The 20,775-nt window shown below is 32.9% G+C and overlaps 1 protein-coding gene across 1 annotated transcript; it reads left to right on the forward strand.

The window, feature by feature from the left end:
• The first annotated feature begins 8,203 nt into the window (after positions 1–8,203).
• LOC134716315 (mesenchyme-specific cell surface glycoprotein-like) lies at positions 8,204–18,282 on the forward strand. The gene is made up of 11 exons (XM_063579217.1): positions 8,204–8,305; positions 9,459–9,636; positions 11,448–11,699; positions 12,232–12,427; positions 12,923–13,067; positions 13,671–13,785; positions 14,214–14,390; positions 14,968–15,036; positions 16,252–16,493; positions 16,952–17,163; positions 18,120–18,282. Exons 2-11 carry the CDS (start codon positions 9,462–9,464, stop codon positions 18,223–18,225), a joined length of 1,689 nt encoding a protein of 562 aa, XP_063435287.1. The 5' UTR covers positions 8,204–8,305; positions 9,459–9,461; the 3' UTR covers positions 18,226–18,282.
• Positions 18,283–20,775: the final 2,493 nt, after the last annotated feature.

The raw sequence follows: 20,775 nt of genomic DNA on the forward strand, positions 1-20,775 counted from the left end.
AAAAGAACATAGTAAAATCTTCATTTTGGATAAGTATAAGAAAATTCTGTCTCAAAAATATTTACTTATGATCTACATTAAATGTTCCAAACCTTAGGAATAAAGTGTCGATGCTTTCAAATAGACACGCATATTAAGGGATCTTAAAAATAAATCTGGCATGTTCAATTATGTTTTACAAATGTTAACAATAATTTAATATAGGAATTCAGAGGTAGAAAACTTTTGATCTAATAACAAAATCAGGAATACAGGACAACATTTTCAAAAGTATGGTATATTTTAATCTGTTCTACCACACACTCTTAGAAATAAGAAGATGTAATTTGAGAGGATGTCTACTATGGATTATCAAACCAGAGGAAAATAAAAATCTACAGCAACTGTTTTTGTACTTGGCTCCTTTAAAATTACATCAATGTCAACGGTCATGCACGACATGTTAGTAAAGAACGACCAATAAATTGCCTTTACTTAGTCCAGTAATATCCATGAAAACCTGTTTTACGTGTACAATTTATTTATATCTAAACACAGTTTGTATCAAGGTTCAATCTGTGATGAATCAAACAACGTCCCGATGTTTATTTTTAATACTGTCATACTAATCTATCACCAAAATATGTGTGTGTCTTACTGAAAAGTAAAAATGGAAAAATTCAGCATAATTCAATGAAAATACCCAGAAGAATAAGAGGGGGGGGTCATTTTATTTTCGTATTTTAAACATGAATATTTTTATTCTTTTTAACGATAACAAATCTTTTATTCAATCATGTCCTGGTATACAAATACCTCAGTAGCCCAGGTCGCATACTTAGGGACCCCTGTATTTAAACAGCCTCACTTGACCAGGGAATATATCAAATGAGTTTATACAATACTTTTACAAACATAATTATATTTAATAACAAATACAACTGATTGTCACACCTGATAAGCATCACTGTATAAAATCACTATCGTATATCCGGTTCACTGAACAAACATGTGTTTGCACATGATATGTGTGTACTTGATTTCACTCCCGGATTTTAGTAGAGTTCGTGTTTAATATTTGTTATAACTGTTGATGTGAATATCCTTTGGTTTTGTGAGTCTTTGTTTACTCCTTGGTTTTGATGGTTTTTGTCTCTGATGCGATTGAACAGAAATTCAATGTATTTTTTACTATATATATATGAATTATAAAAAAAGGATGAAGCACATGTGGTGAGTACTAATGTACAGAAGAATAGTTAAAAGATATGCGACAGATACCAAAGGGACATTCAAACTAAAACCGAAACACATATTACAGTGCCATGGCAAAAAAAAACAACAGACAAACACCAATATAAAAAACGCAACATAGAAACCTTAATTGCTGGTCCACATGTAACACCCGTCATGTTGCTTACGTAACAAAATACTCGGTAATGTATCTGTGGTACAATAGTATGTGTCTTGAAAGGGAAAAAATGGTAAACTTCAAACTCGAAAGATAAGTGTTAAAGAAGGCTCAAATGAAAGAAAGTCAAAGAATTGTATTCAACGAATTTGTGACTTAAAGCGAGCTACTAATATTGATACTTGAATAATGCCATGTACTTGAGCTACACGAAATGCTCAAAAGAAAATTCAAACAAACAAACAATACAACATCAGGTAACCTTATAAGAAATACTGGTTCAAGTTGTTCACTAATTCGTCTCTATATCTAATTACATACTTAAAGATGTGGGCGAAACGTGTTCAGTTTCACACTTACGAAGAGACTAGAGAAATATTTTCCTTTGCTTTCCTACTTCCATGCATTTCCCTATGAAAAAAAAATACAATTCAACCCTTTGTTAGTGTTCTAGTTAGTTTTTTCAAATAAGGTTTCGGCATGTATATTGCAAGTTTCAAGGTAAATGGGAAATGTTTCATGATAATATTTATTACTTAAAGTATTGTCGAATCCTTATAGCATTGTTACAGTTTATGTGAACTTTATGTAACTGACTGGGTTTTTTTAATCAAACACCAAAAGTGTGCCATACACATGTAAAAGAGATTACTTCAGAAAACATGTTTTCAACGTTTTTTTAATATGCTCTTAAATAAACTCATTATAGATTCCAGGACTTAATTTTATGTATACGTCAGACGCGCGTTTCGTCTACAAAAACTCATCAGTGACGCTCGAATCTAAAAAAGTTGAAAAAGCCAAACAAAGTACGAAGTTAGAGAGCATTGAGATCCAAAATTCCTAAAAGTGTTGCAAAATACAGCTAAGGTAATATATGCTTGTTTTTTGGATGGAGAGTTGTCTCATTGGCACTCACACCACATCTTCCTATATCTATTTACTGCAGGGTTTGTTACTCGTGCTGTGTGGATGCAGTAGAATGTGTCCCCGTGCTTGTAGTGTATGCCCTTATATATTTCAGTTATTGGTTGTTTGCCTGTGAGAGAGCTTTCACATGTTTATATCTTTATTGTTTACGATGTTGGGATGTTTTGATACTCATCCACGCCTGCTATTTTTTTTATTATTGCCCCCTGCTATGGTTTTTATTAGATTTCTTACAACCACTGTTTTTGCCCTGTGTTTGTTGTACATGTCAGTTTTGTTATATTTAAGTCCATACGTCGGGCCTTTTATTACAGTTTTTGTAAGAGTTCTTTACTGCACTCCTAATTATTCCCTATTCCGTAACTGTGATCCTCATTCAATGTTACAACCTCCGGTCTTTTGTATTATCCTATACCCCTATTAAATTATCATGATTTTACGGAATGGAAAAAATATTATCAACAACACAACTTCTAGGTTATCTACGTGCATAAATAAACGTATTGGTAATGCCACTACAGCCAGATTATTTAACAAAAATGCACGTGGATATCCACAAATTTTCCCGTGCAATGCCAAAAAATGACTAACTTGTTTTAGATTAACTTCTCAAAATACTATAAGGTCAACAGTGAACGGGAGAACCTTTTCGCTCTCCTTTTCCTGTGATATTACCTGAAAAACTCAAAACCTAATATATGTGGTAACTTGAACCCAACCTAAGTGTGGTATTCAATATGTGGGACAGACGGGACGAGAGTATTTCAGAAGAAATCAAGAACATCTGTACCGCTTTCGTAGACCCAAAAAATTCAAAAGTTTGGTATATCAGCATTTAGATAAGCATAATCATAATCTGAAATATATAAAATTCCAACCGCTCGAAACCGTTCAAAAACAACCAGGAGAATCACACAAGCAATTTGAAAAATCACGCGAAGTTCGCGAATTGTTTTGGATTAAAAGACTTCAAACAGCTTATCCTCTCGGACTAAATGATAAAATATTAGGGCAGGGGAACATATCTAAAACTCATATCGATGTCATTAATATTGTTGATAAACGACTTAGAAATAATAGGTCTCATGGTAAACGCAAGAACCGCAATCAACGTATTAAACATCGTATAAATTATACACTTGCTGATCTGTTATCTATAATAAAGAATAATGGCAGACATCAAGTATTATGCAAACTGGGTCAGATACCTACAAGTAAATTATATGCTATTTATCTTGAGTGTGATAAAATTTCTTTTTTTAGCCCATTTTATGAATACACCCGTATTATTACAGCCTTTTGTCATCACAGGCTTTTTCCTATTATTGATAAACCTGAAAATCGAAAACGACATTTTCTCAAATTAAAATATATAAATAGAGGTATTGATTTTATTAATTTGTCTAGCATATTCAATGACTCTTCTGTCTATAGCTTAATACCTCCATATTTTGATAATATAGAACAACCCATTATTTCGTATTCTTATAAAAAAACGAGCAGAAATTTGATTTTCAATTATACGTCAATTACAACAGACGTCAATATAGAAAATAATGTTCCTTCCACTTGAGATTGCGAAACATCTAGTTTTAAATATGTTCCCTATGGTCATGTTATCACAGGAGACCTCAACATAGTCGATGACCGTGAAGTCATAACTTTTCTAAAGAAAGGACCGAAATACCGTCCTCCATCTACAATAGATTGGAAACAGTGTCGTCAGGTCATTAAAGACGCTCTGTCTGCCTATTGTAAAAATTGGTGCAAACGTGAAAAATCCGATAAAAAATCTTTAGACAGTTATTTGAATAAAATTATGAATACTGTTGATATTCGAATATCTCATTTAGAAAACAATTCTGAAATTAATAATAGGAACCATGATATACCCATTTCTAGAATAAAAAACAAACTCAAGGTACTCGCAGAGCGGTTTGTGTTCGTACCGGCAGACAAGGCAGCAAATAATGTAGTGGTGGTGTGACGCATATACTACACGAAAGTTCTTCAAAACGAAATAATAAATTCCTCTACATTCAGGTCAGTGCGTACCACAGAGAGTCAAATCGTTAACAAGCATACCACTGCCACTGCCCAGCTTAAAGCATCTTCCGAACATTTGAAAGTCCCTACCATGTACTGGTTACCGAAATTACACAAAAAACCATTTAAATTCCGTTTCATCTCCGCTTCGAGTAAGTGTTCTACTACTAATCTATCAGTGCTTCTAACAACCTCCCTTACTACTATCAAAGAACTGGTTATTAACTTTTGTAATAAAGCTTATGAAAATAATGGTATTAATTATTTTTGGAGTGTTAAAAATTCTTTAGAGGTTTTAGATAAAATACATGCTTTCAATGGTCCTTACAATTCTGTTGACAGTTATGATTTTTCTACTCTGTACACTACACTTCCACACAATCTTATAAAGAAAAAGTTTTTGTATTTGATAAAATGGTCTTTCGAAAAATCTCATTGTAATTTTATTTGCTGTAACTCGTTTAAGGCCTTTTTCTGTAACGAAAAAGGAAAGTATGCTAGATACACTTACTGGAAATGTGAGGATATGATTGAAGCTTTAAACTTTTTGCTTGATAACATTTATGTACGTTTCGGCGATAAAGTGTATCGTCAGGTAGTAGGTATTCCTATGGGCACCAACTGTGCCCCTTTAATAGCAGATTTATTTCTATATTGCTATGAATCTCAGTTTATGACCAAACTCAGTAAAGACCCATCATTGTTACATTTGGTTGATACATTCAAAAATACCTACCGTTATCTGGATGATATTTTTTCGTTGAATAATCCAGAGTTCTCTAAATATACTTCAGAAATTTACCCAAACGAACTTACTTTAACTAAATCTAACATAAACAGCAGCAGTTGTCCTTTTCTAGATTTAGACATTTCAATTTCAAACGGGAAACTTCACACTAAAATTTACGACAAAAGAGACGATTTTTCATTTCCTATTGTTAATTTTCCTTTTTTAGACGGCGATGTGCCTTTGGCTCCATCATACGGTGTTTATATATCGCAACTCGTTCGGTTTGCCCGTGTGTGTTCTGATGTCATAGATTTTAACGAACGTAATCAATGCATCACTGGTAAATTGTTGTGTCAGGGATTTCGATACCATAAATTACTTAAAACTTTTACTAAATTCTTTCATAGATACAAAGATTTGATTAGTAAATTTGGCTATACCTGTAGAAAGCTTATTAAAAATGGTATTTCTCATCCTAAATTTTATGGTAATATTGTACTTAAAGCGAGGAAATCACTATGTGATCCTTGTAAACTCATCGAACCTTTAAACAAACTTATAAGTAAGGGTTATCGTACCAATATTATAATTAGATCTCTGAATATAGTTCACATTGGCACTAATATTGATTTTGTCATTAGCAAATTAAAACATAACTAAATTTCATTATCTTTTGAGGCGAGATGTATAGGGGACACAGCCACGTTAACTTTTATTTCTATAGAAGTCGCTCTTCACTATACTACTACCTGTCGATACATTTATTTTTGGCATTGCACAAGTCATGTCTTCTTTGACTATTAATGACGTTAAAATACTAAATCCCTGTGATGTGTTTTAGTCGATTTTAGTCTCTGATGCATGATTTTTTACTATTAATTGGTTTTGGCTTTTAACTAGCTGTCAGTAACTGCGAGTACTCTCAAATCGTATTTTCTTGTTAATTCGACCTGTTGATACTGTTTATAATGCTTTTTTGTCATTTTTTATTTATATGGATCTTGGCTGTATACCAGCTTTGATTATTTGTAATATTTTCAATTTTTCACTTATTCTTACAACATTTGTATAAACTTCAAGATTATAAAAAACCGGTTTTTTTCTAAAGTGCACATTGATTGGTTAAATATTTCTCAGTGTGTTTGAATTTGTTTGATAGCCTTTTGGTCATGACTGTTTGTCTCTAATATTTAATTAACTGTGCATTTGTATTCAGATATCGCAGATCAAATTTATTCGTTCTTTGTGTAATCATACGTTTTTTGATTGAGTTAAGTCTGCTAATTGATATTTTATCGTATGTTTTTATATGTTGTGATGTTATGCTATTGTTTCAGAAAAAGGGAGAAGGTTTGGGCCCATTAAAACGTTTAATCCCGCTGCAAATGTTTGCACCTGTCCTAAGTCAGGAATCTGATGTACAGTAGTTGTCGTTTGTTTATGTAATATATACGTGTTTCTCGTTTCTCGTTTTGTTTATATAGATTAGACCGTTGGTTTTCCCGTTTGAATGGTTTTACACTAGTAATTTTGGGGCCCTTTATAGCTTGTTGTTCGGTGTGAGCCAAGGCTCCGTGTTGAAGGCCGTACTTTAACCTATAATGGTTTAATTTTTAAATTGTTTTTTGGATGGAGAGTTGTCTCATTGGCACTCACACCACATCTTCCTATATCTATTGAGGTAGAAAAGCCTTAGTATTTCAAAAAATTCTAATTTTTTAAACAGTTAATTTATAAATATAACAATATCAATGATAATTCATGTCAGCACAAAAAGTGCTGACTGCTGGGCTTGTGATACCATCGGGGAAATAAATCTGAACCAGCAGTGGCATCGACCCAGTGGTTGTAAATAAACTCATCATAGATACAAGGACTAAATTTCACATATACGCCAGACGCGCGTTACGTTTACAAAAGACTCATCAGGGAAGCTCGAATCCCAAAAAGTTGAAAACAGCCAAATAAAGTACGAAGAAGAAGAGCATAGAGATCCAAATTTCTTAAAAGTGTCTTAACCTTCGGTTAAATAAATCACCACCCGCAGTGACATCGACCAGTGGTTGTAAATAAACTCATCATAGATACCAGAACTAAATTTTATATATATTTGTCAGTTGTTGCCCATTTGATTGTGCATTGTGTTTTGTGTACATACAGTTATGTTCGAATGCATTATTACTTCTGATAATATACTGCCAAACTTTTGGTCCTCGATGCTCTTCAACTTTGTAATTGTTTTAGCTTTCGAACTTTTTATTTGAAGGTCTCTGGTTAGTTCTGTTGGGACGAATCGCACGTCTGATGTATTGAATTATGAACATGTTATCTTTTTTGTAGCTTTTATTCGTATGTTTCTCTGTCCTATATGTTCTCCCATTTATTTGTATTGTAGTCCTGTCATGTAATGTTGACATTTGTATGTTATATTTAACATTGTCATAAAATCGGGAGTTTTTGCTAGCCACAAAACCAGGTTCAATCCACCATTTTTGTATGCCCTGTTTGAAATCTCCTCTTATATTTGATATGTTTTCCTCAGTTTTAGTTTGTAACCCGGATTTGGTGTTTTTCTCTATCGATTCATGAATTTCAAACAGTGGTATACTACTGTTACCTTTATTGGTCTAACATATATTTATACTAGTAGATGAATATTTAGAGAATCATTTCCAATTAATCTGTATTTCGATTGGGATCCTTTTGATGGATTTGACTATTTTATAGGGTTTATTTGTCACATAGTTAATCAACTGTTTCGGTTCTTATTAATTGTTGTCTTTCAAATATGTTGCTTTGAGTGTTCCTGATTAATATTAATGCAGAAAAGCGCTAAGGTCGCATAAAGTTTATAACGCGTCGTTTTTATTTTTTATTTCTTTTATTTAATTTTAACTTTTCGAAAGAAAAGAAATCCGAAATATATGACTCACAAAAATAAGATCCATTTTAATGATATACATTCTTTATTTCAAATGTTTCCTTATTTCATATGAATAACAGTACAGTTTGAAACCCAACTCATATCAATTTGTAAGGTTGTTAGTTCATATATTATAACTTACACCTACTTGACCTAATGACAAATCTTGCATAAGATGATTTTCGTGATGTCTTCAGACCGGTCATTCCTGATTAACAGATAACATTTGAAATTTGGTCACTTGTTGCGGCTATCCTGTTGACCCAAAGGTGGATACTGAAAACAAGTAAGTAGTCTGTTATAAGTTTGAAGACAGTTGGTACCAATTTGTTTTTAAGGATTTGATTCCCCCTCCCATATTTTTTATATAAGTTACAAGAATTGATTATTAAAATGTATTTTTTTATAAACATTGCTATATACGAAATTTTATTAACCTATTTTTTCGATGTAGCTCTTTTCTTATTTTTAAAGACCTGTGATGCACAACTTAGTTTTCACTGAAATAATAGTTATAGATTTTATGGTGTTTTAGTTGGATTAATCCCGGACTCAATCGTTGCCTCGTTTGGCATTGTCGTATGGTCTTAATAAACATCTTAAGAAGCCAACATGAATCATTTTTAAATGTTACTCGCGAAATATTTTGTGAAATATGTTTAAACATGATGTTATTATGCTGTTTTGTTTATTGACCTAGTTTGTTTCACAATTTTTATGACTTGTATCACATTCATATATTTCTTCGATGACTTCGGTACGAAAGTTAAAACAACATAGAAAACGTAGAAAAGCGCAGATACTCAACTCCAAGGAAACTTTACAACGGAAAGCCTTAATTCCAGAATGGCAAACTCAAAAGCTCAAACATATCAGACGAATGGAAAACAAGTGTGTTATCTCTGGCAATCCAGTAAAGATTGTCATAATTGACGTACATATTCCCGAAGTGAATCAGTGGAAAGAACTAATAGATTCTTCCTGTAGATCATAAATAAAGACAAGAGTAGTATACCGCTGATCGAAATTCATAAATCGATTGAGAAAAAACAAGTCCGGGTTTCAAACTAGGACTGAGGCAATTCTTTTAAAAATATCACATTGTTGTATTCTTTTTTAACTTGACCTGTCTATGGAAATGATATATACATCGCAGAAATGAAATTGTGTAAAAAAGAGTAACCGAGTTATAACTTTTTACATTTTAACAGTATCTTAATAAAACATTCTTAATAAACATGAAGATTTTGTTATAATTTACCGTGACCGACAATCAGATTTTCAGTTTGTCTCGTTACATATAATTATAATTTGAAGGTTTAATTAATATCAATTATCCATTGCTAACGGGTTTTTTTTTCCTTTTTTATCTATTTAGATGTGATCGTTGTGAACTTGCTATAATATTTATTGATATCGGAATTATTTTTATTCTGCAGAGAATGAAGACCTTGATACTGATCGTTTTGCACATAGCAGCAGTATTCTGTCAGTTCAACCTAAATAAATTAAGTTATACGAAGCTGCCGTACACAACTAACAACAGATTTGGATTGCTTAGAAATGCTGCTCACCAGGCTGCTTATCATGCACAGGAACGTCTTCTTTATGTTTTAGGTAAATTTGTATTGAATCTGTTTTAAAAGAGCTACAAAGGACTACATACAAGGTGTACAACCACCAAATATCGTACGTCACATCCGGTGGCATTTGAAAAGACAAATATTCCCTTGAATTTGAGTTATAGGAAATCAATCCTACATTTCATTGCAGTAAAACAATTAGACTGAGACATAAACATGTATCTAGTGTGTTTCTAAGCACCATCATTTTTTATATGGTGTTTCTGTATTTTGAAAACTGGAGGTGGCATGATTACTAAAGCTTGCACACAGGTACAAAAGCGGTGAACATTTGATTGGTAAACTTCCAGTGATGGTTGTTTTCTTATATGCAATGAAATGTTACGTGAATTTTTTTTTTTATATATAACTGGAAAGGATAAACTTAACACATGCTAAATATTTCTTTATTTGAAACAAAGATCAATTCTGCACATTTTGTGAAAAGTGCTAATTTAACAAAGACTAATAGAGTGAACCAATAGAGGTATTACACAAAATATATATATATTCACTACCTTCAACAATAGACATGTATACAAGCTAATGTCAATCTGTGAAGCGCCCTGATAACACGTTAATTAATCATATTATCCTGCAGATTTACAATTTTCGATTTTTTTATATAGCGAATTGAACATAATGATTCAAAATCAAAACATAAGATAAACTACTGTAGTCGGTTTCTACAACACTTTCCTTGTTAAAACATTTAAAGGACTTAGCATGATACTATGGTTTCTTTGCATTGTTTCAAGGGGTTTTGAAGGTCCATTTCGGTTTGCTTGACCGAGTTCACATGCTATTCACCGCATTGCAAAAGAAAACATGACCTTATTGCATACCAAAATGTCTTCATTTATACATTAATTTAAACATCGTAGGGGGCGATAACTACAGACGAAATACAATACATCTACTAAGGACTTGAAACTTAAAATGTTCTTTTACGCTAGCCATCATCTCGAATAAAACCGTAACACCATTCTAATTGAACCGATATGCGATGGACTATCATATTATCATACCTTAGCCGTATTTAGCACAACTTTTTGGAATTTTGGATTATCAATGCTCTTCAACTTTGTACTTGTTTGGCTTTATTATCATTTTGATCTGAGCTTCACTGAGTAGTCTTATGGAGACGAAACGCGCGTCTGGCGTCTAGAATTATAATTCTGGTACCTTTGATAACTACTAAGTATTCAATCCACTGGGTCGATGCCACTGCTGGTTGACGTTTCGTCCTCGAAGGTATCGCCAGCCCAGTAGTCAGCACTTCGGTGGTGACACGAATATCAATTATATGGTCATTTTTATAAACTTCCTGTTTACAAAACTTTGAATTTTTCGAAAAACTAAGGATTTTCTTATCCCAGGCATCGATTACTTTAGCCGTATTTGGCTCAACTTTTTGGAATTTTGGATACTCAAAGCTCTTAACATTGTACTTGTTTGGCTTTATAATTATTTTGATCTGAGCTTCACTGAGTAGTCTTATGGAGACGAACCGCGCGTCTGGCGTCTTAAATTATAATTCTGGAACCTTTGATAGCTAGTATGACAAACACAACAATTAAGATCTGACGTGGTCGTGGGTTTTTTTTTACCAATGAATCCCTCATCTGTGATATATGTGTATGTTTCTTATAGATACAATGGGAGGTCTTCAAAAGTGTTAACATCTACTTTATTAGGCAATTAATATGTTTAGGTCACAAAATAGTCAAGGCATTTGTTATGCATTGTTTAAACATATTTGCAATTCTCCTGTATATCTTTAAAGAAATGTATTGTCAATTGCAGGCAGTCAAACAGCGACAAATGAACCACGTCTACTCCATATCATAGATGCAAGCAACCCATCATCTCCATCAGTAATCCACACGCACGAATTTAGTGCAACAGAAAATGGAAGAGCCAATGATATTGCTGTTTGTCCAGATTCAGTTGCTGTATCTTTAGAGTCACCACTCGCTACTAAAGAAGGACATGTGGAGATGTTTGTGCCCTTTCGTCGTGGAGACTCACAGCTTGTTCTCATTGGAAGAGAACCAGGTAGTAGTTTGAAAATATTATATAAAAACCTTAGTTACAGTTTTAAGTTTAGAGGAGAAAACGTTGCAGAACAATAAAAAAACATTTTATGCTAAATTTGTTGATATAACCCTTTGATGTTGTTGTGAATTGTTTTGTACCTATGTACAGACAAGTTTTTGTGACATACACTGTTAGGAAATTACTTGTACGGCAACGTGATTTATGTTTATTTAACTAGTTTTACAGCAGTTTAATAGTGGCATTGATTTACATTCATTTACAAGGGTTTATGAGCTATAAAAAGGGAAGGGGGAATTAGATATTTTGCTTCAATTACCTAAATCTGTGAAGGTTTTGTTGGAATAAAGGGACATAATTCATGGAGGACAGGAGATCCGAGTGAAAACAATTTAATAAGGACAAAATAGCTCGGTTCCTCGTCTTTTTTAGGAAAATATTCTTGTGTAAGTTGATATTCGGATATTCTTTGGCTGCTGTTTTCGATCATTATTTTATTATAATTACTACATATTTTTTTTTTATGTTTCAGTTGGAGTTGACCCTAAAGGACTGGCATTTACAAGTGACTGTCAAAAACTGATTATTGCTAACGAGGGTCGGGGTGACTTGGATTCTGTTGCCCAACAGTTTGTTGATCCACCAGGGACAGTAACAATATTGCTGAGAAACGATCTGGGTACACCAGCACTAGTTACAATTAATTTTGAGAGATTTTTAGGTGGCAGGTAAACATTTTTTAATAAATCTTAAAGTAAGAGGTGAAATACGATAATTATAAAACATTCAACCCTGTTTGAAGAGACTACTTCAGGGAAAACATGGTCTCTTAAGACATGTGGTCTTTTAATACAGGTTCAATTTATATGAAATGTACAACAGAGGGATCTGAAATTGGTGGTCTTTTAACACAGCTGGACTCTTAAGCAGTTTTGACTGTATTTTAAAATAGGCTTTTTTCTCTTCTCTATTTCACTACTACAACTGTTTTATAAAAAACGTTTTCGAAAAAAAAGTGTGAAGCGAGTTTTGCGTAGAGTTCTTGTCATCACTTTGGTGAAGAGGGACGAAAAATACCTGAGGGACAGTCAAACTCATAGATTGAAAATAAACTGACAACAATATGGTTAAAAAAAATAAAAGACAGACAGACAAATAATATGGAAGCATCATTAATTATTCTGATTCCATATCTATGAATAACGTCATGATACATGTTAAAGAGAAGCAGAATACCAGAGCAAAGGAGTGAGATGGGTATACCAGGGCAACCATAACGCTGGAGTCATAAACAAAATGTCGGACGATCTCGAGCCGGACCAGGTTACCATAAGCAACGATCAACGATTCGCTTATGTTTCTCTTCCTGTAAGTTTAAGAATTAAAAATACGATTCACGTGCAAGCTCTTGATAACTGCTTAAGTATAAATAGTGTGTTTGTCTGGGCAAGAACGTGTTTAATAACTTAAGTAAAAATTAATAAGATTATATCTGATATATAACACATTATTTCAAGGTACTAGTGACACAAAACTTAAGACAAGCGTAATTAGGGTTAACATGTCATTGTTGCTATATACCAGGAATAGATTACCTTAGCTGATTTTGTCAAAATCTTTTGGAATTTTGGGTCCTTCTTGCTCTTCGACTTAGACTTTTTTAATCTTTTTTTTTATTCGAGCGTCACTGGTGAGACTTTTTAAATTGATTAGAGATATCAAATAAGTTATGAAGTGAAGTTAAAAAGATATCGAATAGAGTTTTTATGTTTTTAGATGCACCCAGCGACGAAGAGAGAGAATATGCTTGCTTTGGATTGTGCAAATTTTATAACATTAGTCATGCATTTAAATCTCAATCAATAAAATATTGATCCCTGATTTCGTATACTCGTATGAATCGGATTTTGTTTTAACTTAGTTTAATCAAATCAAATAAAGAAAGCTGTAAAATATATTTATAATTTTTAGGAAAACAATGCAGTTGCAAGAATAGACATTAACTCTTATTCGGTAAATGAAATCTTTGCGCTTGGAATAAAAAATTGGACGCTTTATAATACAGACTGCAGTGACCAGGACGGAGGTAGGATTTTTACTTCAATTAAAATATGCATATTACGATGACGTACTTACATGGCTTTTACTCGGGTAAAGACATAAAAGATACATTGTAACAAAAAAATATTAATCAGAAGACTTTTCATGTTTATTATTGCCAAATAATATGAGAAATTTTAAGAACATAATTGCATAATATTTCACAAGACTCTTATCTACATATTTAAAAATTGAATATCTTAAAGACAAATGTATTTTGACATGCAAAGAAAAAGATCGGGATATAATCAAACATAAACCCTCAAAAGTAAGGGGAAATATTTTTTCTAAAAAATTTGTTTGATTTAAATGTTTATGAATCATCAAATAAATGAATCAATATTTCAGCAAAAACCCCAAAAAAAACAGCGAAGTGAAGAGGGGATGATAAATTAGTCCTGTTTTTACTTTTAGGGGCAAATTTGGTACGTCGTCCTGTATATTCAATGTACCAAGCTACAGACATTGATACTGTTACACTGAATGGCCAAGAATATGTTCTATCAGCAAACCAAGGAGTCATCAAAAGATATGCCGCAGTCCAAGGTGATACATTCGATGAGTCGAGGCGAGCAAGAACAATAGCTAGTGGTTAGTACTTTCGTTCTTCTGTTTTAAACACTGTTACAGTAAATAGTAGGTACGTCGCAGTTGAAATCAACCTTATATTTCCTTTATTTATACTAAATATAAACACAATTAACACAATTACAACTTTCCAAATCTGATGAGTAATTTTTTTCTTTAAAAGGTCGTTTTTAATAGTATAAACATAAACAACGAAATTTACCTGCATCCATCCATTAAAGAATGCTTTCTATTACATAATTCCGATATTTTTTATGTCTAAATTGGTGTGGGAGAAACTGTTGAAATAATTAGAATATTAAAAGTCTTGATGTATGTACTATGTTCCCTTATATTTCCCCCGAAAAAAAAGATGTGGTATGATTGTCAATGAGACAACATTCCGCAAGAGACCAAAATAACACACGAATTTACAACTATAGATCATCGTACGGCCTTCAACAATGAGAAAAACCCTTACTACATGGTCAGCTATAAAAGGTCCAGAAATGACAATGTAAAACAATTCAAACGAGGAAACTAACGGCCTTATTTATATTAAACCACATTGCAGATGAATCATTTTGTATTTTTTGATTAGATGGAGAGTTTGATGAATCATCGTTCACGTCAGAATTGTCAACAGCAGTACGCAACAACCAACAACTTGGTAAGAAATAAAATAATGCAGCGTTGTTAAATAATTCAATATTTTTCAACAAAAAGCAATTAATTCTTAATTGTAAAAAAAATACTTTTAACACAAATTTAATTTGAAAATATCTTAGCTACCTTTACTGGAAACAATTAACCTATAAATCAATAGCATCAATTACGTATCAGTGTGTAATATTTTTTTAGATATCTTCTGAGGGGGGACAGGGGGGTACTCTTCTCCCTTCTCCCATCCCTCTTCTCCTTTCTCCTACCCCCGTTCTCCTTTCTTCCATTAGAATAAAACATCTCCTTTTGAGATATTTTTTCTTGAAATATTAGATAATTTTTTAAAAGGAGAGATATTTTATTTTTTCTCCTTTCTCCAACTTTTTCTCCTTTCTCCCAGCCTTCCTCTCCTACTCATACCCTCTTTCTCCTTTCTCCCACCCTCTTTCTCCTTTCTCCTACCCCTTTCTCCCTGTCTCCCTTACCCCTGTCCTCCCCCTCTCTTCTACTTTCGGGAACATTCTAAATAAGGAGGATGAAGTTCGATACATTCTATTATTGTCACTTTGATACATTGGAACCAATAATCTTATGTTTTACAGATCAATAAATGATTTTACAGATCAAATTAATGATTTTACAGATCAAATAAAAGATTACTTGCGGATATTTTTCCAAAATATTACAACAAAAAATCAATACATTTAGAATAATCAAGATTAGAAGAGCCAATTAACATCAATCTCAATGTATTTTTTTATATTTTTAAAGTCTAGATCAATTTTGATTATTTTGTTACCCATTCTTTTCAACATTACAGGTAGATAGCAAGTAAGATATAGTGATCACTTCGATTTTAATGCCACCATTTCTCTTCAATATTAAAGGTATATAGCAAGTAAGATATAGTGATCACTTCGATTTTAATGCCACTCCTTCTTTTCAACATTACAGGTAGATGGCAAGTAAGATATAGTGATCACTTCGATTTTAATGTAACCCCTTCTCTTCAACATTACAGGTAGATGGCAAGTAAGATATAGTGATCACTTTGATTTTAATGCCACCCTTTCTCTTCAACATTAAAGGTAGATGGCAAGTAAGATATAGTGATCACTTCGATTTTAATGCCACCACTTCTTTTCAACATTACAGGCAGATGGCAAGTTAGATATAGTGATCACTTCGATTTTAATGTCACCCCTTCTCTTCAACATTACAGGTAGATGGCAAGTAAGATATAGTGATCACTTTGATTTTATATCAAGACAAGTAAAGAATGTGATGGGTTATGGAGGACGCAGTGTCTCTCTGTGGCAAACTCAAACAATGTCTTTAGCGTTTGATACTGGAGACGAATTAGAAACTCAGGAATTCCAAAATTATCCAACAACGTTCAACGGGGAAGCCAACAATGGAAACCAATCGCCATTACAACAGGTTGATCAGCGTTCTGACGATCATGTAAGTTGCAAGCCAAGTTTGTCAAGATTGTAATGTGTTTCCTATTTCAATCAATGATTTAAGAAGATCTTAGAAGTATTTTACCAATCATTTGTCATTCGATTTGGCATTTCTTATAACTATACAAGACAGTTTCAAACCCTGGCAAGTGAGCATATGGAAATCATTTGCTTACCATAGGATATTCAAATGAATATGCAAGGATAACAAAAACAGGTCAAATATATTGGAATGAGTCTTATATTACTGACAAAGAAAACTGAAAACAAACAAACCTGACGTCTGTTTTAAAGAACCTGTTACCTATTATATTTTAGGGAGCTTAAGAACAATTGAGGTGAGAATGTTTGTTTTGTGATCTTGTGACTTTAGGGGTATCCTCCTAGAGCATCTCCAATTATCATACTTTCTTTTATATTTCAAACATCTACAGTCGTACTCCTTAATCTTTTTTTCAGGGCCCAGAGCCCACTGCTGTAGCAAGTGGTCTATACGGAAATAATTTACCAATAATAGTCGTAGGTACAAGAACTGGACTCATTCATATGTACAGTGATGACTTACTGGTACCCAGACATCAATCTGTTCATCGTGAAGGAATGACCAATCAGCCTTGGAATACATTGTACACCAATGGACAAGCTGGAGACGGCATTATAACAGACATCGGGTAAGTGCATATAATCATCTGCCTACCAATCCAAATATTGGCTAAATACAAAACTGTTTATCAATCTACAAAATTACTAAGGTCTGATGAACTTCTGATGATAAAAGAGGGACGAAAGATACCAAAGGGACAGTCAAACTCATAAATCTAAAATAAACTGACAACGCAATGGCTGAAAATGAAAAAGACAAACAGGCAAACAATAGTACACATGACATAAATAGAAAACTAAAGAATAAACAACACGAACTGCACCAAAAACTAGGGGTGATATCAGGTGCTCCGGAAGGGTAAGCAGATCCTGCTCCACATGTGGCACCCGTCGTGATGCTTATGTGATAACAAATCCGGTAAATAGAATAATAGTATAATTCGGTAGGTCACATTCATGAAAGGGAAGGGGATTGAAGTTACGACGTAAGGAGCATATCCGATATCATTTATGAAACGGTTATTCCATAACGGTCAACCAACTCGTGATGGCGTCCGTAAAATTTACGAAGGGATGATTTCAACTTCCCCATTTGGAACTCTTGGTTTAAAAGCTTCCTTGTGAGCAGCAACCCTCTATCAAAAAAATCATGATAGCAAATGCAAGCACTGGAATATCGTATCAATTGGGAGATATATATATACCGTATGCAGGTGCTGTTTTGTGAACATTACAACGTTCACTTACGAGGAGACTATTCAGAATGTTAGTTAACGTGTGGACAATGAAAATACCATGTATAACATAAGAGCCATTTAACGCATGATCAGTTATGTATCAAAGCGTCGATTTCCTGGTGAAAAAAAAATCCAAAACTTTCAAACTAATACAGCACAGATCTTCAGCCACCACCAAGAGATTTTGATTAGCCTAGAATAAAGTCTTGCCTACCAAGGTTTTTTTCCAACAATATAATGGATTGGCTTACTTATAATACTTCTGTTCATTTATTATCTATTTGCAGAATTATAAACGCAAACGAGTCACCAAATGGACAGCCTTTAGTGTGGGTTATTGGTTCAGCAACAGGGTCTGTTTCAATGTATCAAGTTCAGCTAAACAGGAAATAGAACAATTACTACACAGATTAAATATAAACTTCTGAAAATAAAAATTATGCAAACGATCATTAGATTTATTACTATCAGTCTTTAAATTTGCTTGTGCTTGATTTAATCACATCTGGTAGCCAAAATGGTCGATAAGCATACGCTTAATCTAAACTGCTTTAAACGTTTTATTTCTATAAGATACTTCAAAATTTATTAATATGATGATTAACAGAATAAATGTTCTTGATGTCGTAGACAGTACACGGATTCTTCACTCGCACGATAATTTTCTATGTTCAGTAGACCGTGAAATTGGTGTCAAAACTCTAATTTGACATTAAATTAAGAAAGATCAGATCATACCATAGGTATAATGTGTACTAAGCTTCCAGTTAATTGCACTTCGACTAATCAACCAGATGCTCCGCAGGGCACAGCTTTATACGACCACAGAGGTCTAACCCTGAACGCTTGGGGCAAGTATTAACACAACATTCAAGCTGGACTCAGCTCTGATTGTGATTAAATAGTTGACACAGCATAGGTTTATGACACGGAATGAATGTGGTCTAATGAACTTAAACATATTTTTTTTTGCTTTTAAGCAATTCACTTTGCGGTTGAATATTAATCCTCTCAAAAAAATGTTTGAAGAAATTTTCTTTTTATTTCTGAAATCTTAAAAATATTGACTCCCCCAAATATTTTTTTTCATCTCCCCTTTCCCTTATTCCAAAAATGTTCTCAATACAAATTTCTAATGGAGATTGCAAAAATAAATAATCATTTAAATACATCATAAAATATTAAAATATAAAATGTCATGGTTAAAATTAATTTTAATTAATAGTAACTTCTAAAAAAATAAATGGGGAATGTGTCCAAAGAGACACAGATGTACCCCCACTAGCATATTACGTTAAAATTGACATAACTCAAGAACTGTAAAAGTGAAGCTGCTAAAAATTGAACTTGAGCTGAGTTCAGAGGTACTAAGAATTATATAAACAGTTCATTAAATTTAGTTGACACAAACTCAAGTTCAAAGAACAGAAACGAAAACAATCTTCAATATTTCCACTTGTAAAGAGGCATAACCCTAGAATGGTAATCAAAGTGCTTGTAATCACTGAATGGCAAAGATTGTTTCAATTTATCAGTTGGTAGAAAAAGTGAATATTGAATTGTATATTGTATATAGCATTGATTTAAGTTGATTCAACTACATGTACTATTCTGGACAAAGAAAGATAACTCCAATTTTCAAAGAATAATAATCATGGCTAAAAATAAACAAAAAAGCTTCATCAGCAACATTTTATATAGGCAAATTTCCAATGAACATAATTTAAAAGCAGTTTAGGTGAGATAAACAAAAAAACTTCATCAGCAACATTTCATATTGGCAAATTTCCAATGAAGTTCATTAAACTAAAGTTATTGGCAAAATTCAAATGGAATTTATTAATAATAAATGTTTTTGGCAAATTGCCAATATACATAATTTAAAAGCAGTTTAGGTGAGATGTTCAAATGAGTTTCAATTACCAGCCTTACACTGCTTTTGAATTATGTTGTGTACTTAAGTAATTGTCCATTAACCTGGAAACCCTCCCCCCCCCCCTTTTATCAGCTTATTCCTTAACAGTTTTAGCCATATCTCCCAAAGACAATTCTTACCATCCCTTTGAGGTAATCCAATATCCAAAATCTAAATACATGGTTAGATTCAGCATATCAAAGAACCCCAAGAATTCAATTTGTGATTAAACCAAATAAAAAGTTCAATTTTGGACCCTTTTAGACCTCACTGTGGACCAATTTGATAACTGGGCCCAAATATCATAAATCTAAATACATAGTTAGATTCTGTATATCCAAGAACCCCATATATTCATTCTTTGTTGAAATCAAACAAAGTTTAATTTTGGACCCCAATTTGGACCAACTTGAAAACTGGGCCCATTATCAAAAATCTAAGTACAATGTTGATTCAGCATATCAAAGAACCCCAAGAATTATATGTTTGTTAAAATCAAACTAAGTTTAATTTTGGACCTTTTGGACCTTAATGTAGACCAATTTGAAAACAGGACCAAAAATTAAGGATCTAAATACATGGTTAGATTTGGCATATCAAAGAACCCCAATAATTCATTAGACAGATAATCTATGAACTGCAACTTTATTGGCAAAAATCATTCTTATTTCAAGGGTTCAAAATACTACTATGATTGGTGTGACAAATAAACATTGATATATTTTTTAACATTGTCATAAAGTGGGAGGATTGGCATGCCATTAAACCAGATTCAACCAACCATTTTTTCTTAAACTGTCCTGTACCAAGTCAGGAATATGGCAATTGTTATCAAAAAGTTTGTTTCTATGTTTGTTTCTATGCTTGTTTGCGTATGTTTTTGTTCCACTTGGGTGTTCCTGTTGTTCCCTTGTTTTCTTCTTATATTTAATGTGTTTCTATTGGTTTTGGTTTGTAACACTTTTTTTTTCGCAATCAATTTATGACTTTTAAACACTGGTAATTTTTCACCTGTAAAAATGTGTTAC

This window comes from Mytilus trossulus, chromosome 4, assembly GCF_036588685.1.
Source record: "Mytilus trossulus isolate FHL-02 chromosome 4, PNRI_Mtr1.1.1.hap1, whole genome shotgun sequence".
NCBI classification, from domain to species: Eukaryota; Metazoa; Mollusca; class Bivalvia; order Mytilida; family Mytilidae; genus Mytilus; species Mytilus trossulus.

Excerpts from the sequence above, each read along its gene's own strand:
- LOC134716315 (XM_063579217.1), top strand. The coding sequence starts at position 9,462 with ATGAAGACCTTGATACTGATCGTTTTGCACATAGCAGCAGTATTCTGT. Across the intron at positions 9,637-11,447 it reads ACGTCTTCTTTATGTTTTAG|GCAGTCAAACAGCGACAAAT; the intron begins GTAAATTTGTAT and ends TGTCAATTGCAG. Across the intron at positions 13,786-14,213 it reads CTGCAGTGACCAGGACGGAG|GGGCAAATTTGGTACGTCGT; the intron begins GTAGGATTTTTA and ends TTTTACTTTTAG.